Below are 25,570 nucleotides of genomic sequence, written 5' to 3' on the forward strand. Positions count from 1 at the left end.
GGTGTTTCTTCCAGATATTTCCATGTTTCCAGGTAGTGATTTGTTAGTTTATGTCTAGAAGTGAGTAGGCTGTACTTAGTGCAAGCAGGTTTTCATGGGGAAATTTTGAAAACACAGGAGTCTCAGTGAAATACCAGACCACACGGAGAGTTGAAAAGTCAACCTGAAACCATAATGAGTTAAAACTAAAAAAAGGGGGAGTGATTTTACCCTTTCAATTAATCTTCTCTGAAAGGACCTGGGAATTTTATTTATTTATTCACTGTGGCTACTTAGATTTTTTAAAATGTGTTTTGGCCACAAGGCCACCAAAGCAAATAAATCAAAAAAAAAAAAAAAAAAAAAAAAAGGAAAGGAGAGGAGGCTCCAATTCTCCTAAAGGCTGAAGTGGATTGGTTTATCCTAAATGATGACTCACATCCATATGTTTGTTAAAGATTGGGTCACTAAGGTAGTCAATTAGAGTTAAGACAAGCTTCCCTCATACTGCCTTTCCTCCAGAGCACTCTAACTGGGAATATGTTTTGCATCGTTTTTATTTTCTTCATGGAAATCCAAGGACAGTAGCTCCTTATCCAGTTTACCAGTTGTTTGTGAAAAGCCAAGGGGGCTCAGCCCTCACTCTGCTGAAAAGAGGCTTCAGTAGGCTATGTCTCGCCACCAGAGCAACTTCGTCCCAGGCATTGCAGGTGTCACACACATTGACAGTAGGGTTGGCAGGGTCTAAAATGAACGGCCTAAAATAAAACAGAACAAAACACAAAACTATCCATGTCTGAACTCAGTTTTGATTTGTTGCATAGTGAGAAAAGGGAATGTCAGAGTTCAAAAAGGAACTTGGTGCAGAAAAGGATTCTGTGAAGGGTGGAAGCAAGTCTGCGGAGGGCTAATATCTATCAGAAAACAGCATCTTGCTTCTGCTCCCCCAACTCTGACTCCCTCTCATTTTTCCTCTTTACCTTGGGAGGCATTTCCTCCCTGCTTTCAGCCTTCAATTTCCTCTTCGTTTGCCATGTGTATCCACATTTGATTCATTCTACTCAAATTCCTCATAATTCACACTTGAGAATTAAAGTTCTGTGAGAAGTAATCAAAGGGAATTGGTTTTGTGCCAATTAAGGCCTTCTCATTTTACAGTGTATCACAATAGAACTATCTCTGCTCTGGATTTTCTTTTTTGATGGCAAATGTGCTTCTTCTATCTTCAGGGCATAGGAAAGATAAATAGTTACCTTGTGTGTTTCTGGTTCACCTTTACAAAAATGGGAAACTTGGGATGGTAGTGTCTGTGCCAAACAACATCGATTTCTGCATATCGAACCAGAAGTTTGAGGACTGCCCTCATTCCCTGCACCAGGCTGAAGAGCAGGGGCTTTCCTGCCAGTTCCCAAATGTGAATGGTGAGGAGCTCCACTGTGTAGGATGAGGGAAGTCTCCGGAACCTAGAGACACAGAATGAAGGACTGTCTGCTTCCCTTAACCCAGAGGATGAAGACAGATTTATCCACTTACGAGAAAAATTTAAGCTCAACAGGCAATTTACAGAAGAAGAAATCCTATTTCCAATCTCACTGTTGATCAAACAATAATTTTTCCACCAATCAGATGGGCAAAATATAAAGAGGTATAATATCCAACACTGGTGAGTTTGTGAGAAAATAGACATACTCTATTGGTGAGACTATAAATTAATACAGTCTTTTTTGTAAATTAATGCAGTCAAACTCTATTTGAATTTGATATGTTCCATCCCTTTCAATAGCATTTTCCATTTCTATTCCTTCTGTAGAAAATGTGACTAGTCTGACTTGACCACACACTGGATTTTGAAGACTTAGATTTAAAAAAAGGAAAATACTCATTATTACTTTTTATATTGATTGTATGTTGAAATGATAATATTTGGGGCATAGTGAGCTAAATATATTATTAAAATTAATTTCATAAAAAAAATTAATTTCATCTATTACTTATTACCTTTCTAATGTAGCTACCAGAATATCTAATATTGCATATGTAGTTTGATTTGAACCACAGCAGTGATCTGTGCTATGCTGTCATTAAAAGAAAGTAGATCTCTAAGATCTCTCAGTACAGATATAAAAAGATACAGGTTAAATGAAAAAACAATTTTCATAGTGATACACAAACTGCAAACCCTTTGTATTTTTTTAAAAAAACCAAGCATATGTAAAAAAACAAATTTGGCAAAATATGTCCTAAACATTGTTAGAATTTTTTTACATTAATTTTTAAATTAATTTTTTTAATTAAAAAATTTTTTTTCTTACATTAATTTTTTAAATTGTAGTTTATGTACATCAGGGAAAAATAAAATAAAAACTAAAGCTGAGGGTTAAAAACAAACTCATGGGAGGAAAGAAAAAACAGAGAATTTCAGGATTTCATGTTGGTTGCTATCCAAATATGTATTTTTGCTACCCTGGCATTCATTAGCCATAGTAATCTCTTTTGAGGATACGTTGCAAAATCAAGCAGTTTTTTCCCTAATAGAATGGAGACATTTTCTTACTATCACTATTGGTCATTTGTTTTTACTTCAGTAAAGGAAATAGGAAAAACTAAAATTAGACGAAATATTTTATCCTGGTAATGGGACAGCAAGCTAGATTTCAGCTGATCAATAATTCATTTCTTGCAATACACCCTTAGGGGTTGACAACAACAAACACCAGACCTCAAATCCATCTCCACTTGAACCAGCTGATACTCCCATGTGCCAAAAGCAAGCCACGGTTGAAAACCACTCAAGCAGGAGATGCTCTTCATATTTCATGAGAGTAAATTTAACGGGGGAGAAAGACATTTTACGGCATGTTTACATGTGTACTTACATACCTCTGATACATGTTCACACTATCCTGGGTTCTATTTTAGCCATTTAACATTGTTTCATTTAACCTCTTCCAGGTATTACAATGCTCCCAAATTTGCCTTGAATAGTATTTCATCATAGTTGGTGTGCAAGTTTATTTGCTCTTCAGGGGCATTTTTGTTGTTCCCAGTTTTCCTTACCTTAGGCAGCACTATTCTGAACATATTTACACAAATTCCTTTTTTAAATGTGATTTATTTTCTCTAAGGTTAGTTCTCTAGGTATTTCTCAATTCTTTTTTTAAACTTATATTTTATGTACTCTTTCTTTATGACATATTTTTAATGTCATAAATGGCCTCAACTCTTTTTTTGTAACTGAGTAATAAATAAACATTTTTTTTTACTTTTTACTGTCACTTTTTTTCATATAAGGGAATTACCTTGACAAATGGTTTGAATATTTTAAAATCCTTAACACATAATAAATGTTTAATACAACATTACCAGATTACTTTCCCAAAATAGAAAACCAATTACCATATTATAACATATGTGGTCCAATTTCCCCACAATACCACCTTTTCAAGTCTTAGAATTATTGTTCTGCTATATTAATAAATAAGTTTATTTTTGCAGACCTATAAATGGTCTCCATTAAAAAAAAAAGTGTTAGATTTCAAAACCAGTCCTGTTATCCAACCACGGATCTACTTAGGTAGGAAGCTTTATTTCTTTGTTCTTCTGTTCTATTTTTTAATAATACATTTTTACTCAACCAAATAAGAAAAAAACATATAGAATGTTTAAAGATGTTTAGATACAGGAGGTAATTATATCAAAGTACTATATGTTTTTGCAAAGTGACTAATGATTTCAATGGTAAACAGAAAAATACAGAGTATAGAGAGTGTGCGATTCAGATGAACAAATCAGGATTATTAGCAACTTTATACAAAGACAAAGAAGACATAATCCTTGTAGAAAGTGCCATATATAAGTATCTTATAGTAAAATCCCTGTCTCTGCTATTTCTGCCAAGTGGAGAGAGTTCATTTCTACTTCTTTATCAAAAGTTTATCTTTAAATACTCAAACGAGTCCCTGAGTCTCCCTCCCATCCCTTCATCCTAAATTAGAGCTTGTTCCTACCAAAGGCAAGGAAAGATACAAGAACACGGGCGTATCAACTTGTGAGGATCCCCCCTTCTCTGAAAGACAACTCGGCCTCTGACTGAACTGGCCCCAGGAAGAAGGAACAACTGGAGCTCCAACAGTAAACATCCCATTCAAACATGCTAGTAGTTCCCCTGAGCTTTTCCCTGCACCTTCGTTCTTTGTGTCAATCCATCTGGTTATGCCACTGAATGTGTTTGTTTCTGTTCTCTGGTTCCTACCAAACCATTATATTGTTTTGGAATAACGTAATATAGATGTTCCTATTCTGGACATTGCTTTCTCTCTCTCTCTCTCCGTATATTCCCTCTCCTGTGCCTACCAAGGAAAGAGGTAGGGCCTAGAAGTATAAAGGAAGGAAAGGGATCTGAAACGAGGAAGCGCCCATGGTGCCCGTGCTGGCTACATACTTATTTTCCTCCGTGGAGTTGGCAAAAGATGTCCTGAACCAGTGTACCATTAAACGAATGAGCTCCTTCACCCTCATCACAGATGCCTTGACAAAATCCACTTGGTATGGCAAGAGGGCCAAGGCCCACAGCTGTGCCATTTCACTGTCGTGACAGAGGTACAGTTGGCGGTAAAGGTGAAGTCTCAAATCTGTGAACACCAAGGAACAAAGACAGTTGTGAGAATTTGCTCCCTCCTCTCTTTTCTTGGTTTCCCCTGATACAAAGGAGCTCTGATCAATTAGACCTTGGTCAGTTAAAACAAAGCAGTTGTTTTCTTTTTAGGAAAGCTGTTCGAGTTTACCCAAGTAATTAAAAGAGAAAGCTTCAAACATCATGACGCTGGAGCAGTTTGAATGGAGCAAACTCTGGTACAAGAAAATCTAATGAGGCAGATTTTCTGTCTATTCGTGGAAGAAGTTTATTTCCCAGAAGCAGATTTCATTACCTTATGCAAATATCATCTCCATGTAAACTAAATGTCACCAGGCTCTCTGGAAATAACTTCCATAGTCCCCCTTGGTTAATATCTAAATTGTTCCTATTCGTATACGTTCTTGCAGAAGAGATCCCACCACCTGGACGCTGGAGGAAATTTATTATATTTATCAAGGTAGAGATGATTTAAAAGATGTATTTAGATCAAATTTAAAACAAATAATCCACTTCAGTTAGTGATATACTATGAGGGAGGAAGACTAGACTAAATTGGCAAGAATGTTCAAATAATCATCGACGACTTAATACTACAATCCCCTAAAACATCACCTTGGATTGTGCTTATTCTATTTGTATGGAATATAAATGTTTAGTATCTTTCATCTTAATCTATTTAAATTTTCCCAATTCAACACAATTATAAGTTCTAATATGAATTTATTTTGGACAGCCCTTGTAAGTACCTATCCTTTTGCCCAACTAAATTGTCACACCATGACACACTAGTTAATCGTGGCAAATTTTGAATCTACAATACGTATTTTAAAGTTAACTGCCCAGTAACTTTATTTTACTTATAAAATACATTTTACAAAAAAATTAAACACTTATATATAGTTTGATCTGGATTCCTAATTTCAAGCATATCTCTACAGTCTTTTCATACTGGTCCAGCCGTTGAGGACCAAATCAGAGATATAATAGTGGGTTGATTATCAACAGGTTAGAAAGTAAAATCGAATTTCTATGATAGATATAAACGAATAGAGTTATATATGGAAAGTACTCTTACCAAGGCATATTATAACAAATCTATTCTAGTCCTAAACTTTCCAAGCAACAGTCTATTAAAAAGACCTTTCAGTTTTACTGGGAGGCTCTCTGCCTTTCTTAGCAATCAGACTTGGACAGAAACTCCGATTTATGATGATAAAGACACAATAATTCAACTCAAATTTTGGTACTCAATAGGCATGTCAGGTATTTGGTGACCTACTCTATCTGATAAGATGCCATGGCTGACCCAGGGATTATCTACTCAAAGCCACTACTATATCAACATTTCCCCTCCCTCAAAGTTCTTCACTGGCAGGAACCCAAGTTAGTGGTCTCTAACTCATTTTTGAGGCTTATGATTTTTTGTTTCTACTCTGTGTGACTTAGGCGAGTTTATTAAGCTTCATTTTATCATGATCATATCATCATCATCACTTGTAAAGCAGGAAGACTTAGCTCCCTTGCTTTGAATCAGGTACTCTTCTAAGTGCTTTATAATCATTAACACATTTACTCTTTTACATCTCTGAGATACAGGAACTATTATTTTCTCCAGCTTACAAATGAGGAAATAGAGTCAGAGAGGTTGAGTAGATTCCCCGAAGTCAGCATGGCTGGGGTGTTAAGCCATCTGTTGTCACCCTACCGCCTTCTATTGCAGGTTAGACCTGAGCCCAAATGCTTCCTAACAGTGGCTAATTCAGTGGTTCTCAGACTTTAATGAGTACAGGAATCATGTGGGGATCTTTGGAAACCAAGTTTCTGATTTAGCAGGTCTGGGATGGAGCCCAAGATTCTGTATGCCTAGCAAGTTCCCAGGTGACACTGGTAGTGCTGATCTGTGAACCATATCTGAAGCAGGAATGTTGTCAATCACAGTCTTATCAGATCTCATGGCCCTGGGCTGCTCTGTGGCACATGGGTCATGCTGTTAATTGTCCAGCACATATGCAAGATGTGCCGGCAATAACCTCAGGACATCTGTGAAGATTTTGATCATCTGAGTCTCACTCTGACAATTTGTAGCAACATTTAGTTGCCCACAGAAATTCCTTGGAATCCTAGGACTTGTCTGAGTTGCTGGATTGTTGTTGTCCTGTAAAACCCACTTCCCATCATCAGGGGAGAGAAGCAGGACTACATAATAATTCTAGGATTTTTCAATTCATTTCACACAGCTGTGCTCAAGAACTTAGGGGACTCAGAAGCCAGTGTAAAAATATGCTTTGGCTCCTCTGGGAGACATTTTCACTCGAGAGCTACTGATATAGCCTCAAATCCTCAAGACAATTACCAGGAGCTGCTGTTGGCTAACAATTGTGCTTTTGAAGTCTGTGCAGGCACACACATGAAAGAAAGCATTTGCATAAATATGAGAGCTTCGTGAGCCTATACAAGACTTAAGGAGATGGAGTTATCTTTTTTTTTAATATTAATTGTGCCAAGCATGTTATCACATGACTTCAAACCATTGCTAATTCTTGCAAGTATCTCTGTTTTATAGATGAAAAACTGAGGCTTGAAAGTTTCAGAGTTACTTGGCTCATGAATCTCTTCTCTATAATATATGAGCTCCAGAAAAACAAAAATCTTGAACTCTCATCTAATTCATTGTAAGTAACTAAGAGCACATGGTAGATATTCCACAAATAATAGTAGAATGAGATAAATGAGAAAATCAATGAAAATATTTAAGATGTCCTACTAAGCTATAAGCGGATCACTGGTCACATGTTGGCTCACGAGCTGCAATGGCATTTTCAGTTCCAAGCTATTGACTCAAAAGAAGACATATATAAATGTTTCTAGTCAAGCAAAATCCTAGACTCAACTCCCAATTTCTCTGGAGAATATATATACATCTACATAAATCACTTAGTCATCTGAGACTCTGCTTGGGCTACTATAACAAAATACCACAGACCAGTTGGCTTAAACATAGAAATTTATTCTCTCACAGTTCTAGAAGCTGAGAAGTCCAAGATCAAGGTGCTGGTAGATTCGATTCCTGGTGATAGGTCTCTTCCTGGTTTGCAATTAGCAGCCTTCTTGCATGGCCCAGAGAGGAAGCTCTGGGGTCTCCTCTTCTTCTAAGGGCTCTAATACCATCATGGGGGTCCTAGCCCCATGACCTCATCTCAAGCTGACTACCTCCCCAAGGCCTCTCCTCATAATACCATAACACTGGGGGTTAGGCCTTCCACATGTGAATTTAGAGGGGCCCATAACAGGGCCTTCATTTTCTTGCCTAATGGAGATACTCTGTTCTCCCTTTTTATGTGTATGACTAAATTTTATATTTCATATCTCATTCCAGATACCACAACACCTTAGGGATAAAAACAACCTCGACAACGGCCATAACGATGTCATTCTATGACTCTGTTCTTCTCATTTCACATTTCTTTAGGGAGTTCCCTCAAATTCCTCCCCTATCTAAGATGCCCCCTTCGACTCTCTCACACGTGCTTGCAGACTCTTTACCACATGCTATTGGCCATTACCATCTTCTCCCCCATCGTTTGTGCTGTCTGGTGTCTTCTGTGGCTGCTGTTACCAAAAGCATTGATGATCCTACCAAAACCAGCAGTACCATCAGGGGTGGCCATGCCTGCCAAAGTCACAACTGTTTCTGCTAGTACAAGGAAAGTAAGAGCATCGAGGAGGGGGGCTTGTTCTTGCATCTTCACAAGTCCAAGTGAGGGTGCCTCTCGGCTGCTCAGGCCTTCTGGATGCCCTCCTTGCTCACACAATCACCTCTGAGCTGTACTCTGCCACTCAGGCTGCAAAGCTGCCCTGACTTGAGCTCTGGCTGCCATAGCAGACAGCCAGGATGCAGCTCTTCTGGTGTTAACTCAAAAAAAATTTTTTTGAAATCTTTCTCTAAGAGACAGACACATGGGTCCATTGGTGCTGAGTCCACTGGTGCTGAGTACTCTCTCTTCAATACTGATCTGAAGTTGGACCAAAGTTGTGTTTCTAATCCATCTTTCCCACTGGGGGAGACTTGTTTACCCTCCTGAGTCCACCAGATTGTGGCTGAATCCTGGTGCAAACTTTACTTAGGCACAAATAAGGATTCCCACTACAAGAAGCAGCTCCTTGCAGGCATGCCCATACTTCTTTGGCACTCTTTCTCTACTCCATCATACTGACAAATAGTTAGTCCTTAATCACAGTTTTTTTTTTTTTTAAGATCTTATTTATTTATTCATGAGAGACAGAGAGAGAGAGGCAGAGACACAGGCAGAGGGAGAAGCAGGCCCCATGCAGGGAGCCCAATGCAGGACTCGATCCCGGGTCTCCAGGATCACGCCCTGGGCCGAAGACAGGTGCTCAACCCCTGAGCCACCCAGGGATCCCAATCACAGTTCTTAAATTAAAAACTGGCAGCATACAGATGCATGGTGCTTACGTGTTATAGAAAAGTGGCTCCTAAAAACACTACATGTTCCAGTTCTGCTATAGGCAGTCTGGTTCCCTGTTGAGGGGCTCTAATCCCATCATGGATTAGACAACCTGAAAGACAACCTGAATAAGCAGCCATTTTAAGGCTTCCTGTGGAACAAAACAAATACATCCTACCTGTGGAGGGGGCAGGCCCCAGGACGTCACAGCAGGCCATGATCTCAAAGGAATGACTGTGAAGACCTTCCATACATAAAAAATTGAATCTTAAAGACAATGATGCTCTCTTTCCCATTAGGATCCTTAAAAAAGGAACATGACGTGGCATGAGAAATAAAAGAGAAAAAAGAAAACACAAGATGATTTTCAACCATCCTTCCTCTTACTCTAGCTCTGCTACTCTCTTGGCTATTTCTTGAATATTCCAGAAATGTTCCCTCCTCAGGGTCTTCGCAATTGCTGCTCCTATACCTAGAATATGCTCCTCAAAGATCACCCACGTGGATTCAGCCCTGGCTTTATTCAGGCCTCCACTGCCCCATCTGGCCTTACCTGCCCACCCTTTAAAACAAGAGCTCCCTTCCTGTTCCCTGCCCCCTTACCCTGCTTTATGTTTATTCACAGCATTTGGTTACCACTTGGAATTATATTTTTTGCTTATTTCGCTCACACTGGGGTGGTAGTTGAACAAAGGCAGGAGCTGTGTATGCTTTGTTCACTGCCCTGTCCCTAGTATCTGACACATAGTAGGTGATTAACAAGTAATTGTTAAATGAATTATTATCTGAATATGGATTGGAGCACAAGATATTGCTAATCATGAATATGATTAAGCAAAATATTTTGAAAGAAATCAGACTTCGACTTCCTGGTATAAAGGAGTTGTTTATAAGAGGCTGAGCCTCATTAAGTACAACTAAAGGGGCACCTGGGTGGCTCAGTCGGTTAAGTGTCTGCCTTCGGCTTAGGTCATGATCCCAGATCCTGGGATTGAACCCCACGTTGGGCTCCCTGCTCAACAAGGAGTCTGCCTCTCCCTCTGCCACTCCCCCTGCTTGTGCTCTTGATCTCTCTGTCAAATAAATAAATAAAAATCTTTAAAAAAAAAAGAACAACTAGAAAATTAGATTCTAAAAACCATGCATAAGCATATTTGAGAGGCACCAGGGAGTTGATGAAGCTGGGGAAGCTGAGGTCCCATAAGGGTGGGGGCATCAGATCCTGGAGAGGTGGATAGATATTCTGTTGGTTTCTTTCTGGGGACATATGAGATACACTGACCTGGGGAACAGACAAGAGGCTGAAGACATGGATTTCATGTGGCCAAAGAGAAGCTGCTGGTATTAAAGAAACCAGCCGAACTCTGTCAAGCTCATGGGGGTGACATGACGTTAAGAGACTTGGAGACCACAGTCCTGATGAAAAGGGAAGGATGGAGAGCTGAACCTGAAATATGACCTTTTCCCTTAAAACATCTGCTGAATTCTGAAGATGTCTGAGACAAGTATGGTTTAGGAAACAAAGCAGGATGCCTTGAAGATGTGAATGGGAGTGTTGACAGTCTTTCCAGGGTGAACAACATGGTTTATGGTTCAGCCTCAAGGGCTGAGGAGACAAGGCCTAGGGGGAGTCCCTCTGGTGAACATACTAGGGCTGTACCAGTGGTCCATCAGCTTTGCTGCATATTCGAAATACCTGGGGATCCTTAAAAACTAGGATGCTCTCGCCTCCAGACATGTGTTTTTTTTTTTTTTTTTTTTTTAACGGATATGAGGTGCGACATGAGTAATCAGCTCTTATTCTCGCCAACTGGTGAAGAAAGAAAGCATAAACCCTCTTTGGAAAAAGAACATCAGCTGAAGCCTCTAGGATTTTGTATGCACAGTGTCCTGGCTTGAATCTTAAGAAATCACTAGAAATGCCAAGAGACAGGGCTATGGGAGACATGGCCAGACATATGTCAAGTTTACTCTTGAGAATACTCTTGAGAATACTTGAGAATACTCTTGAGAGAGCTTGAATGAAGTATTAAATCCCTCGAGGAGTTCAGTGTTCTATCTAGAATGGGTCAAGGTTAATGAGAATGTCAGTGCTACTTTACAGGCACCTTACTGTCCAATGAGTATCCCAACGGATTCTTGCTAATGTTAGATGAAATGAGGCATGAGTCCTAGCAGTGCCCGTTCACGAGCCCTCAGGTGGTATTACTAGCCATTCCTACTCTTCCAACCCAGTCCACGAATATGCCTTGTCTTGTCCACGTCTTATCAGGACAACTCCACGTCCTGCCATGTGGCGCCAAAAGACTATTTCCCAGAGGAGAGCCTGAAGATGCTCTGACTAGATAATAAAACGAAACAGGGATCCTTGTTTCCAAGACCTCTAAGTCAAAGCAATAAGAGATAATGGGGAGAAATCCCCGTCATAACCATAACCACTATAGGCACGACACATTTTACAGCACTGTCTCCTTTAAAAACTGAGAGTATGTTTTCCCACTGTGGTTTTTAAATACTAAACACACTGATGTGTAAAGAGAGGAGCACAGTTCCTCTGGCGTGTAAATGATTTCCAGTACCTTGGGCTTATTGGTCAGGTCTCCTGAGATTTCATTCACCAGCAGGGCCTCGCAAATGACTGACACAGAACAGTTGCTGTTACTGGTAGGTTAAGACATGGACTAGTTTCAAAGGAAAAGAAAGAGTTTTTTTTCTCACATCCATCTCTCACAATAAAGGAACTGAATAGCTTTTAAAATAACAGCAACAAACAATATATCACTGAAAACCAGGCATCAACTGAAACAATAAACTCTACCCTCTCCGTGGGTGGGAGTCAAAACCAACTGTCAGACCCACATATCTGCTTCTTTTCCACGTTTAATTTAATTTTCCCTTCACATGGATTGTGGTATGGTCTTGGTTGCTCTGGGTAGGGGAAAAGAAAGCCTGACAAAGCGCCTGCTGTGTACAGATCTCAGCACAGGACAACACCCTGGACAATGGGCCTCCTTCCCTGCCTTCACAGTCCCTCCTGGGCTTGCCTCTAAGACTCAGCCCTTAGCAAACATGCTCCTTTTCAGCCATTCCGAGAGACAAAACGTGGGATAAAATAGATTCTAGGCTGAATTAAAACAATTCGTCCCTGGAAAAACCACTTGGGGTAAGAGAAAATGAACAGGCACTTGACAGGTGCAAAGGAAAGATGGTGGTTGCCTGGGAATTCAGTTCAACTTTAAAGGATTTCAATTAAACTATTTAATGAGTTGAAAGAACAGAAGGAACACAGATGAGAAAATGAGTTCGCTTGTTTTTAGTTGGGAACAATTAGAGCAAATGAACCAAGGTTTTCAGGGCTATTATTTTTTCATGGGTTTTACTTCAAAACTCATTCTGGAAATCTAAACAGACCTTCCAGGACTGTTTTTTTCCAGGACCAAGGGCACCTGAGATATGGAGGAGGGGGAAAAGCTTTAGGGGGAGCGCGTCCATAAGGTTCTTTGAAGCTGTGTGGGCAAGGAGTAGAGAATAAGGACCTAACAATGAAAAACAAATATTTTGATTCCAAATAAGGTCACCATGAAAAGGATATAGCCTAACTCTTATTTTTAATGTGTCTTTAGAGTACATTAACGTTCTGTTTTGATAAATAATAATAACAATGGTATAATGTACCCCATAGTTTACAAATTTAATGGGGAAAACTTGGAAGAAGCAATGGGTAAAATGAAAAACACATTCTCCCATTTCTCCTTTCTGTTTTCTTTTGTCTTAAAGGTGGTCTTTCTCCATCCTAAGTGTAATCGCATGTGAAACTCCATCATTTCCCTTTCTGCCTTTCCAACCCAATGGACTTCATTATAGTCACCATTATGCCATTCATCTGACGTCTTTTGCTAACTGCCACAATTTAGTAGGTGCTTGGTATTCCTGAAGGTAGTATTTTTCAATAAAAGACACATTCAAGCTACTTCTCTATACTCAGTTGAAGCAAGGGCTCGGTAATGAATCAATTATTTAAATTAAGAAACAGTTCTGGGACATTGTTTTAAATCATTGATCTTATTTTAGAATTCTAGTGGCACACAGCTTGGTCTCTTTTTCTCAGGAAAAAAATATTTTCTTCATTTTACAACAGAGATATTTGCATTTTTCTTCATCCACAATTCACTAGACTGAAAAAAATAACAGAAGATGTAAAAATGAAATAGAAAAATAAATAACAATATGTCAAGGCTTTTTAATTTCTTTTTCTCTTTCTGAAACTTACCAAAAAAACCCAAAAAACAAAAAACAAAAAAAACACCAAAAAACCAGGCCTGATTAGTTCAACATTTGGAGCAAAGACATATTGTGTTTAATGTCAGCAAAGCCACATCAGCAAGAGACCCCAGGATATCGCTGAAGGGAATGTTTATCAGACAAACGTGTCTCAAAGACTCTTGGTACTTGGGGGCACCTTGCCCACCCCTTCCTGTTTGCATTCCTCAGAGTCAGATTTCAGCTAAGGGGATGGAAATTAAATAAAGGTGCGTTGGAGAAGACATAATTAGTCCTTAAATCATGGGATCTCAAATTCATGAACTTTCATTGAAAGTTTAGCTAGAAGTCTTTAAAAAAAAAATGCCTCTGGGGCAGCCTCTCCAAGTTTGCTCCCAAGAATTTAATGTTAGCATACACAAGTAATTATTACCCAATAATGCCCTTTTGTGCCAGGCTAAGAGTTTCCCTTAGCTGACTTTTCCACCTGTGGAATAAAAGAATTCACAGGAACACCTTCACCCAGACCTGTTTCCACGTGAAGTTTGCTTCAAGTTTTCTCTCAGAGTGTCCAACCCTTCTCTCAGTTGTTTCTTGCAATGGTTCACATTGGCAAACACATCACTGAGCAACACGACGTCGATCTCAGAGCGTCCTTGGGTATCGGTCCCCTTTACATAAGAACCACCCTGTAGAAGACGAATGATACAACGTGGGTAAGACCTCAGCTAACCTTGAGGAAAGCACAGATTTCAAGTTGTAGCATTTTAAGGTCAATTAACATTGTGGGGGACACCTGGTGGCTCAGTGGTTGAGCATCTGCCTTTGGTGCAGGGAATGATCCTGGAGTCCCAGGATCGAGTCCCACATGGGGCCCCCTGTGTGGAGCCTGTTTCTCTCTCTGCCTGTGTCTCTGCCTTTCTTTCTCTGTGTGTCTCTCATGAATAAATAAATAAAGTTTTTTAAAAAAAAAACTTAAAAAAATTGACATTGTGGAATAGCTTAAATATGTGCTGTTTAATGCTCCTCACCCTGGAAAAAGAAAAGGACAGGAGAAGGAGAAAGCAATCTATCACGGTCTACTGAGAACTTAGGTCCAGCTATGAACAAGAAAGCATGATTTGCAGAAAAAGCCTGAAAATCCTTAAGACTCAGAGCCACAAGTTCTCAGACTCTTTCTGCTTGAAAGCCACTGGACTGGAAGGAACCTACTGGTGCAGGAATCAAATTCACCACCGCACAGCCTGCAGCTCACGCATGGGCGGGCGTCCCAGGCCCACTGCCCTAACACAAACCCCGCCTGGGACAGTCAGAACCATCAGGGACCGATGGATGCTCTGGTGGACGTTAGTTTGCTGGGCTTCTGAATAGATCTTGGATGATTTTACTAAAGTGTTCTGTAAGTAGAATTAATAAGAATCTACTTCAGATCTCTTGCTAAATGTAATTTCATAAAAGTCAAAACTCGAAGTAATTAACAGTACATTGTTGCCTTCCTTAGCACCCAAGGAAAACTTTGGGCTGCAGGTTCCCAAAGGAATCTCTTCACCAGTAAGAGAAACCTGTGACCTTCGATTTGGGTAAAAGCAACCTGTCAAAGGGAGACGGTGACACATGAAGGGACAATGCAATTTCATGCGACGTTAGAAACCATTCCAAAGCTTGGCTCCAAAGTCCTTCTGTTTCTGCTAGTCACAAGGACTAGCTAACGACTAGCTAACACGAGGGTGTCTCAGGCCCCGCGGGCTCCCCCACAACTTAACTCCATTCTTAACACGGTTCGCACTAGAGCAACTAATTTATGAAACGTACTTCCCATCAGAAATCATAGTGACAAAGGAATATGAGAAATGTAGTTTTTAGCATCCTTAACCTGAGAGCTCTCAATACGCTAATGTACATGCACTGTCGATCTCCAAGAGCAGAGTGAAGGGCACAACAATTCTGCAACTTGATTGTTAGCCCTTGTTTTCGGCCCGTCATGCGGGATGGGACTAGAACGGCTGGCTCCCAGTTTCCAGCTCTGTGCCTGCACCTTATATCTGTAGAGGAAAATACATAGTTTCATGTCCAGGCTTTCCCATAGCTAGTCTAAGGAGGAATTTAATCATACTCATAAGTCCTATTTGCTAGAGAGTTACATTAAAAGATCATTTTTGGCCTTTAATAAATTTTGCTTTAACATCAACCTATGGCCTAAAGATGATTTTATAACAATTATATGTGCATCTGGGGGCATCTTTTAAAATATTAAAAATTTTTCTTAAGGAATTTCCATATCTGACATGGAGTCCAACTCAGGACCCCGAGACTAAGAGTCTCATGCTCTACCCACTGAGCCAGCCAGGCACCCCGATGTGTGCATTTTTCAATGAAGGAGTAGAAAAATTTTTGGAATAAAATGCCCTCAGAACTGCCCTGGATTTTTTTTTTTTTTAAGATTTTATTTATTTATTCATGAAAGACAGAGAGAGAGAGAGAGAGAGGCAGAGACACAGGCAGAGGCAGAAGCAGGCTCCATGCAGGGAGCCTGACATGGGACTCGATCCCGGGACTCCAGGATCATGCCCTGGGCCAAAGGCAGGCGCTAAACCGCTGAGCCACCCAGGGATCCCTGCCCTGGATTTTTTCTCTAGACACTGATTAGAGAGTATACACTGATGGTATTAATGTTAAAAATAATAATAACAATGGGGGGAACCCACATCGTCATTGTTACTTGGATTCCTTTCCTGTGTTCAGGCCATTTTTCTGCAAGGAATGTCCTGCACTCTTGTGGACAACCATTCCTAGACACACCGAGTGGTCTTTAAGTTGACAGGGAGCCCATCAGCGCGGCACCTAATTATTTCCACAGGCAGACTGCTCAGGCATGAAACAGGGCCCTGGGGGACAGGCTCACCCCTTGGCCTGAAATTCCCTTAAGCTTTTACAAATATCGGTCAAGTGTGAGCCAATTCCTAGGCCCTGCCAACGTAAAGGCACTTTCATCCCTTGGGCAAAAACTGCCAATCTTAATGGGCTCCAGGTGTCCCACGGTTGAGTGCCTGTCCCGCCAACCTGAGGCCTACCCTGGCATTTCCAAGGGCTCCCTGGAGGCCGTGTCACCCCACGCAGGAGGCACGCTGGCCTTTGAGCATGTGCCCTTGCCCAGTTGATGTGCTTAGCTCCGGGGGGAGGGACGGTCCCTGGGCTGTGTGTCCGGTTGGGGGGGCCAGGGCTCAGCTCACCTGGATCACCCGGGAGGCGGGCACCGGGAAGCAGGCCCGCAGCAGCTGGAGCAGGGCCCCGACCTCGGCCACGCAGGCAGCGCTCAGAGCACCCGGGGCCGGGTGGATATTTTCATCTGCGAATCTCTGCAGTTCCTGGGGACTCTTACACTCCAGCATATTCTGAGGTGAAAATCCTATAGACATTTGGGCTGCATAGAGACATGATCAGTATTTGGCATACACCGCACAGAAATGATGTGTGTCTAAGGCAAGGATCCAATTTTAAAATATATTTTTAAAGATTTTATTTATTTACTCACCAGAGACACTGGGAGAGAGAGGCAGAGACACAGGCAGAGGGAGAAGCAGGCCCCATGCAGGGAGCCCGAGGTGGGACTCGATCCTGGGACTCCAGGATCACGCCCTGGGCCAAAGGCAGGCTGAGCCACCCAGGGATCCCCAAGAATCCAATTTTATATGCAAATTATGTCTAGTTAATCACCAGGACTACCTCATTGTGGTAACAGGGAGACTGACTCTGCGGGGAGGACATCAAGTGGAGAACCTTCGGTGCCAGGGAGCAAGCTTCACTCCCTGCAGATTAGCTGACATTTAACCCCTGGTCCCTGTAGAGTAATGGCTGAATTTCTCAGAAAACACATATTCCGACATTCGTATGTGAAGGAAAAAAAAACTTTGCTCCAATTTACTAAATTGTTTCAAGTTCCGAAATGAAAAACAGGTCTGTTAACAAGTTTCAACAGAATGATCCCAGGGTAGAGAACTCCACATTAAACCATCTATTAAAAGGTGCGAAACTGTCAGCTTGAAGGCCGTATTGTGCCTCCAGAGTGTTTGGTTTGGCCTGCACAGTGCTTTCAAAAAGAAAAGACTGAGCCAACATCTAGAAATCAGGAGATAGTACATTAAAAACAAAAAAAAAAAAACCAAAAAAAAACAGGGACATCGGGGATCCCTGGGTGGCTCAGCGGTTCAGCACCTGCCTTAGGCCCAGGGCGTGATCCTGGAGACCCAGGATCGAGTCCCGCATCGGGCTCCCTGCATGGGGCCTGCTTTTCCCTCTGTTTCTCTCTCTCTCTCTCTCTCTCTCTTTCTCTCTCTCTGTGTTTACCATGAATAAATAAACAAGTATATATATATATATATATATAAAACAGGGATGTCATAGCTGTGTGTTTGGTTGGAGCCAGAAGAGCTGACGAGACTGACCACATCCTCCACGAGAAGGAAGTGAGTAACTGAATTGCCAGGTTCAGTGAAAGAGGCATGTGAACCAAACTGATGATAGACAGATTAGCAGAAGACGCACACAAATATTACTGGTGTTAACATTTTTTTTTTATATATATGCACAGGCTTCTTTACAGAAAAGAAATGAAAACTCAAAGTAGCCTTGAGACCTGGGGGCTTGTATACCACTTATGCAAAGGACAATAAATGGTGGAGAAGTGACTCGACAAAGGGAAGGGGGCTGGAGCCTCGAAGGCCAATGGACTGTGGGAAGGTGACCAGGAAACATACAGGGGGAACTAATGAAAGATAAAGGTTATGAAGGTTTGTTTATAACGACTCATGTGCCATCTCTAGGCCTCCAAGGAGAAAGGCTACCCTCCTCATCCCAGGCCAGGGAGCGGGAGCCTGGCTGGCTTGCTCTCACGCAGGGAGAGTGGGGTGTTCTTGCTTTTACTGTTTCTCAACTGCCTCACCTCCAAATAATCAGTACACCAAAGTGGCATAATTTGGGGTGGCATATCTGGAGCCGCTTCAACAGCAAAGAAACTTCCATCATTTCTGCATTGGATGGACCAGGGGGGAAAAGAATCCTTCAGTATCTGCAATCACAAAGTAGCCCTCATTCAGGTTTATACAACCAATTCATAGTAGCACTGAAAATTAATTTTAGATTGGCCTCTGGCTGGAGAACTCAAATGCCTTAAAGAATTCGTTAATTCTCTCTCGGAACGAACTTTCTTATTTTTTTTTTTCTCGGAATGAACTTTCAAGCATATATAGAACATTCACAAGAATGGAATGTATACTGAGCTATAGATAAAACTCAGCTCATATCAGAGAACTAATATCCCACGGATAACGTTCTCTGGCACCGTGTGATTAAATGAGAAGTCGGTAATAAAAATACCTAAAAATATACCATGCTTTAAGAAATTTTAAGAAATACATACTTTAAATAAAGCATGGCTCACAGAAGAAATCATAACAGAAATCAGAACATACTCAGAACTAATCAGTAACAAGAAATTTTATTTTATTTTATTTTATTTTATTTTATTTATTTATTTATTTATTTATTTATTTATTTATTTATTTTTAAAGAAATTTTATATCAGTGCTCAAGGAATACATGGCCCCTGTTTATCAATTAAGCCAAGTTGATAGATTCTCGTGATGTGTTGTGGTTTGGGTTTTTTTTTTTTTTTTGACACTCTGATTCATTTGCTTGAAACATAACATCCAATTTGTATACTACTGTCTTTTGGGAAAGTTCATCAACAAATAATTACTTTTCCGTGACATCCCTGTATCCAGAACCAATTATTATTTCCTGGAAAAAATTTTAATTTAATAAAGACTGTCATAGAGTAGCAGTTAGTTTAGAGGTCAGACCACAAATATGAGAACAAAAGGTATAAGATCCTAGTTTTGTGGTTATTTTTGACATGGATGGACCCTAACCTGACTCGCACCTGAATTCCTGACACTGTTTCACTTTTGACTGCAAGCCCACAGAATCCTGCTGTGTTGTCTCTTTGAATGACACCCTGGCTTCCCAGCGTCTTCCTCAAATTTGGCTTTGCAAAATTATTCCTCGGCCCTGCCACCCCAGGAGCATGCAGTCTCCATCCTCTTCCTTCTCTATTTCCTGTCCCTAGAAACACCCCTTGAAGCCTTGCACTAAGGGAAAACCGAAGTATGGTTTCTATGTTACGTAAATATACACAGAGGGAAAGAGCCAGGTGTCTTTTTTTTTTTTACCTCTTTTATTGGCTGTGAAGTGATGCTCTTGTATTTCATGGTTCTTCCGACTAAAGACTGTTCCAAAGTACCTAGAACACATCCTGCAGGTTTTTGATATCTCTGTAGCCTTATGCTTTATATTCCTTTCTTCTAGATTTTCCCAGTTGAGCTTGTGTCTCTCCATGGCTGACCTGTCATATACAGACTGAGAAAAAGAAACATAACATAGGAATTACAAGAGAAAAAAAAAAAAAAAGGAATTACAAGAGCTATTTGATAGACCTCCTCGTCTTCATTTGGCTTCTCACTAAATGCTCCCATTCAGGAGCAGAGAGATTCTCATTCTACGTCTCCGAAGCACAGCAGGGCCCATTTGTTCTTTTGGTTTTTTTTTTTTTTTTGGTTTTGTTTTCGTTTTTGTTTTCCAGTATTGATTTGCCTATTTTATTAGTGCTGGTATGTTTTTTTGTTTGTTTGTTTTATTGTACACATTATTTTATTTTTAATTTTTTAATTTTTTTATTGGAGTTCAATTTGCCGACATATAGAATAACACCCAGTGCTCATCCCATCAAGTGCCCCCCTCAGTGCCCGACACCCAGTCACCCCCACCCCCCACCCACCTCCCCTTCCACCACCCCTAGTTCGTTTCCCAGAGTTAGGAGTCTCTCATGTTCTGTCGCCCTTTCTGGTATTTCCTATTCATTTTTTCCTCCTTTCCCCTTTATTCCCTTTCACTATCTTTTATATATTCGTTCTTTTGATATGGATAGAACTCCGCTGTAGATGAATAAATGAACCATGAGAACCACAGTGCTGAAAAAGAGATACAATTTTTTTTTAAAGCACTAGGTTTTGTTTTATAAAATCAGAAGAAGGAAATCCTGGCTCTTTTTCTGACATTGACTATTTGGAGGCTTTGGGCAAATCATTTAACCTCATTGGGTCTCTGCTCCCTCATTTGTGAAAGGGGTGGGGGGAAGTTCAGTAATCGACCTCCAAGGTTACAATGGAAGTAGTTCTAGGGTTGTGAGAATCCTCTCACTTCACAAGCATTTTGGAATAATGATTAAACCAGAGCAGCTGCCCTGGATCCAACACTTGTGCCCAGTGAACTCTGCTGAGCATACCCAGGGGCAGCTTTCAGAGCAGGGACTGAGACACACAGCTCAGCAGCCGCATCCCACCGTCCGGCCTATGACTGCAGGTTTGTCCTCGTTTTTGGTTTTCTGTCAATAAATCTCCACGAAGACAGTTAAAAAAAAAACAAATAAAAGGGACACCTGGGTGGCTCAGCGGTTTAGCACCGCCTTCAGCCCAGGGTGTGATCCTGGAGACCAGGGATCAAGTCCTGCGTCGGGCTCCCTGCGTGGAGCCTGCTTCTCCCTCTGCCTGGGTCTCTGCCTCTCTCTCTCTCTCTCTCTCTCTCTCTCTCTCTCTGAATAAATAAAATCTTAAAAGAAATAAAAAAAATAAAAAGCATGGGTGTTTTAGAAAAAGTGGAGCAAAATCCCAAGTCTCCCCCTACGTTCCCCGACTTGTACCTTACTGTGATCTTGCAGGTTTTCCCTGAGGACTTCTTGGCCACATTTTTCACAGGGAGCTTTTCCAAAATGCTTCTGTCGAAAGTGATACTTCAGAGCCTTGCAGCTGACAAAATCACTCCCACAGTACTCACATTTATAGCATTTAAGAGCCCACATCCTTTCCCAATGAAGTATTAGATTCGGATCCTACTGATGACAAAAACAAAAAAGCATAAGCCCTTTGAAGAAAACCTAGCCCCTCGCAGTTAACTGGCATACAGACAGCGCTTCGAGTGCACTTGCTAATCTGCACTCAGTCCCATGAATATCTTCTAAGAAATTTATCCCCCACTCAAATCAAACACAACACCTTGAAAACACCTACATAGATGAGCTGTTTGTAAACCTGGGCTTATAAACAGTAAGGAGGCTTTGGCATCAGTAAAACCAAACGCAGAATTGTCTACAGGTATACACGCACATTCTTCTAAAAAGGATTTCAAGTACATCTGTGACCCCAAAATGTTAGCAGATGTGATTTAGACACAAGCTTGACTCAAGGACTCTCCGAGAGCCACTGTCTTTTCCATTTTTACCACCCCGTGAATTCCTATATTTGAGAAAGTTATCATGGGTGATGATTTATATATCTTCTAAATCATTCCCTGGATTTTTAAAAGTAGTTTAAAGCAGATAAAAGCAGAAGTTTGTACCAAGAGACACAGTCAGGAAGATGTTGGCGATTCCAATCTCCAGCAGGCTGCTCCTGAAACTGTTTATTTTCCTGGTTGCCAAGTAACTCTGCTTGGATTTGTAAAGCTTGTCTGAAGCTTAGAGCTCCTTCCTCAGAGGTTGGAATTATGGGATTTATAGGTACCAGCCTCTTAGCAATTGATTATATCCAACTTTTCTTCTTCTTTTTTTTTTTTTTTTTAAGATTTTTAAATTTAATTTGTGGGGGAAGAGGTAGAGGAAGAGAGAGAATCCCAAGCAGAATGAGTGCAGACCTCAATGTGGGGTTCGATCCCAAGACACTGACTGAGATCATGACCTGAGCCAAAATCAAGAGTCGGCACCTTAACCACATGAGCCACCCAGGCACCCCAAGATCCAAGTTTTCTAACTGTCCTCATAAATTATTTTGTATCTGCTGCTGTGACAAATGATTACAAACTTTAATGGCTTAAACATACGAAATCATCTTATGACTCTGTGGGCCAGAAATCTGATAGAGGTCTCACCGGCTAAAATCTAAGCATTGGCAAGGCTGAGTTCCTTTCCCTAGGCTCTGGGTAAGATCCACGGCCTTGCTTTTTTTTCAGCCTCCGGGGTCAATCCACATTCCTTGGCTGGTGGCTCCCTTTCTCCATCTTCAAATGCAGCAAAAGGAAGCGCAGTCCTGCTCACATTGCATCGTTATGTCTCCCCTTTCCACTTTTAAGGATCCCTGTGACTCCGCTGGGCCCAATGAGATCATCCAGGCTAGTCTCCCAATTTTAACGTCAGCTCTGGACAACCTTCAGGCTATCTGCAAATTTAATTCTCCTCTGCCATGGAAGGTAACAAATTCCAAGCTTCCTAAGATTAGGACATGGACGCCTTTAGGAGACCACTTTTCTTTTTTTTTTTTTCAGATTTTATTTATTTATTCATGAGAAACAGAGACAGAGACAGAGACAGAGACACAGGGAGAGAAGCAGGCTCCATGCAGGGAGCCCGACGTGGGACTTGATCCCGGGTCCCCAGGATCACGCCCTGGGCTGAGCCACCCAGGCGACCCTGTGAGACCACTTTTTGCCTAACACACTGTAGTTCTGGACTTCAATCAGAAATAGAAATGAACCCCGGATGTATCTGTATGAAATGAAAGAGCGGCAAACTGTTTCCTCTCCTTGCAAAAACATCGGTGCTTAAGGGGTTTTGGAGTCTTTGTCACACAGACTGTCACACAGAACAGCTGCCCAGCAGGTGTTCTCACTGAGGTGCGATACAGTTCTCCAACTACAGGTCCTATCACGTTAGGAAGACGTGAAAACAAAGGAGTGGGTTGTGATTAGTGTTTTAAAAAAATCAAATAAGACAAAACTGGAGAACACGGAACATAGTGAAGGTAAATAATGATTTGTGAAATATTCATTACAGCTAAACATATGCATTTGTGTGCTGGGTTGCAGGGTAAAATGTATTTTTAAAAAATCGCAATTACACTAATTAGTTTATTTCAGATCTTCTCAATAGTCAGAAGTTCCATCCCTTGTTTCCCTTAATCCTCCATCCGCCACTTTCAATTCACCTCCCTGACCCCAATGGCAACCATTATAATGAGTTAAATGTATCTTCTATTTTCGTTTTCTGTATGTTTTTGTAAAATATTCTTTACTCTGGGTTCGTGTTTTTATTGATATAAAATTAAACTGAAAAGACACTATCCACACTCTGGCCCATCGCTTTCATTGCTACAGAGTAATCCATGGTGATATCTACCCTATTTGCTGTACATCTTTCATTGGATAGAAGTAAAAAAACATCTGAAAGCCACTGGCCTAGTGAGAACATCCAGAATTCATTGGAGACCTTTTAGAAAACAATGGAAGTTTTCTTCATCCAAGTTACATGTCTAAAATGTCTGTTTAGTCTTCCTGTTCCCAGCCATTAAGATCTATGGATGTCACTGTCCCCAGACCTGATCCCACACAAGGACACAGGCTGACATAGACCATAAACAGGAGAGTCCTTTATGCACTGATGCAGAGTTGTGGAGTTTTTAGGCTCAAACCCCCTCTTCCTTCCCTCTTCCTTGTCCCCTCCAACATTTTCGTGGGCGAGTATGTTAAGGATAGTTTGGTTGCAAGGAATAGAGATCTGCTGAACATAAAACGGAGCTTATTGAAACAGTTTTGGGTACCTTGGAAAATCCAAGGAATGGGAAGTAAACCCAGACCTCAAGGTCATCTATGTTCTTGCCAAATCGCCTAAAACAAGGTGAGTGTTCAATAACCTTTGGTCCAGAAGATGGCGGAGGAGTAGGGTCTCCAGGTCACTTGTCCTCAACAAATTACCTAGAAAACCATCCAATCATCCTGAAAACCTACGAATTCGGCCTGAGATTTAAAGAGAGACCAGCTGGAACGCTACAGTGAGAAGAGTCCGCGCTTCTATCAAGGTAGGAAGACGGGGAAAAAGAAATAAAGAAACAAAAGGCCTCCAAGGGGGAGGGGCCCCGAGGAGCCGGGCTGAGGCCGGGGCGAGTGTCCCCAGGACAGGAGAGCCCCGTCCCGGAGGAGCAGGAGCTGCACCGACCTTCCCCGCGGAAAGGCCTCCCGGGGAATTGGAGCAGGATCCCCAGAAAGGCGGGGATGCCCTCGGGCTCCCTGGGACAGTAACAGAGGAACTGCGCCCCGGAGAGTGCGCCGAGCTCCCTAAGGGCTGCAGCGCTCGGCGGGACCCGGAGCAGCTCGGAGGGGCTCGGGCGGCGGCTCCGCGGAGGGGGCTGCGCGGCTCCGGGAACAGCTCGGCGGCGGCGGCTCGGGCGGAGGAAGAAGCTCCGCGGAGGGGGCGGCGCGGCTCCGGGAACAGCTCGGAGGGGCTCGGGCGGCGGCTCCGCGGAGGGGGCTACGGGGCGGGAGCGCGAATCCAACAGCGCAGGCCCCGGAGCATAGGGCGCCGGGACACAGCCCAGGATCCGGCCTCCCCGCGGGACAGGCAGAGGCCGGGAGGGCCCAGGACAGCGAGGACGCTCCTGCCTGGAACTGAGCAGATCAGCGGCCCCGCCCGGGAGCCCCCAGGCCCTGCAGCCGGAGAGACCCGGAGCTACTGCGGGAGCTGACCCCAGGGTCCCAGAGCTGCCCCCGCCACTGTGGCTTCCTCCCGGGGCCTCACGGGGTGAACAACCCCCACTGAGCCCTGCACCAGGCAGGGGCAGAGCAGCTCCCCCAAGTGCTAACACCGGAGAGTCAGCACAGCAGGCCCCTCCCCCAGAAGACCAGCGACACGGACCAGTTCCAAGGGAAGTCAAGGGACTTAAAGTACACAGAATCGGAAGATACTCCCCGTGGTTTTTGCTTTTGGTTTTTTTTTGTTTTTGTTTTTGGTTTTTTTTTGTGTGTTTTTTTTTTATTTGTTTGTTTTGTTTTGTGCTTTTTTTTTTTTTCTTTCTTTCTTCTTGATTTCTGATTGCTTACCCCGCCCCACCCCCCCTTTTTTTTCTTTTATCTCCTTTCTTTCTTTTTCTTTCTTTTTCTTCTCTTTTCCCCCCCTTTTTTTTTCCTCTTTCTCTTTTTTCTTTTTCTCTTTTCTTTCCTTCTCTCTCTTTTTCTCCTTTTCCCAATACAACTTGTTTTTGGCCACTTTGCACTGAGCAAAATGACTAGAAGGAAAACCTCACCTCAAAAAAAAAGAATCAGAAACAGCCCACTCTCCCACAGAGTTACAAAATATGGATTACAATTCAATGTCAGAAAGCCAATTCAGAAGCACTATTTTACAGCTACTGGT

General features: G+C 41.9%; 1 protein-coding gene across 1 annotated transcript; it reads right to left on the reverse strand.

Moving 5' to 3' along the window:
• Positions 1 to 447: 447 nt before the first annotated feature.
• On the reverse strand, positions 448 to 21,842 carry LOC112915467 (2'-5'-oligoadenylate synthase 1-like). Its single transcript, XM_025992851.2, has 9 exons — positions 21,790 to 21,842; positions 21,095 to 21,283; positions 19,569 to 19,755; positions 16,572 to 16,762; positions 13,870 to 14,030; positions 9,260 to 9,384; positions 4,421 to 4,610; positions 1,233 to 1,442; positions 448 to 737 (listed from the first exon to the last, which is right to left on the reverse strand). The coding sequence occupies exons 2-9, from the start codon at positions 21,251 to 21,253 to the stop codon at positions 581 to 583; spliced, it is 1,380 nt and encodes a 459-aa protein (XP_025848636.2). The 5' UTR covers positions 21,254 to 21,283; positions 21,790 to 21,842; the 3' UTR covers positions 448 to 580.
• Between the last annotated feature and the right edge of the window lie 3,728 nt (positions 21,843 to 25,570).

This window comes from Vulpes vulpes, chromosome 14 (assembly GCF_048418805.1).
Source record: "Vulpes vulpes isolate BD-2025 chromosome 14, VulVul3, whole genome shotgun sequence".
NCBI classification, from domain to species: Eukaryota; Metazoa; Chordata; class Mammalia; order Carnivora; family Canidae; genus Vulpes; species Vulpes vulpes.

Bases quoted from the DNA above. Each gene is read 5' to 3' on its own strand.
- LOC112915467 (XM_025992851.2), bottom strand. From the start codon at position 21,253: ATGTGGGCTCTTAAATGCTATAAATGTGAGTACTGTGGGAGTGATTTT. The intron at 16,763-19,568 runs GTAAAAAAAAAA...GTCTCTATGCAG, and splicing joins CTTCACAGCCAATAAAAGAG to CCCAAATGTCTATAGGATTT. The intron at 14,031-16,571 runs GTGAGCTGAGCC...CGTCTTCTACAG, and splicing joins CCGCCTCCCGGGTGATCCAG to GGTGGTTCTTATGTAAAGGG.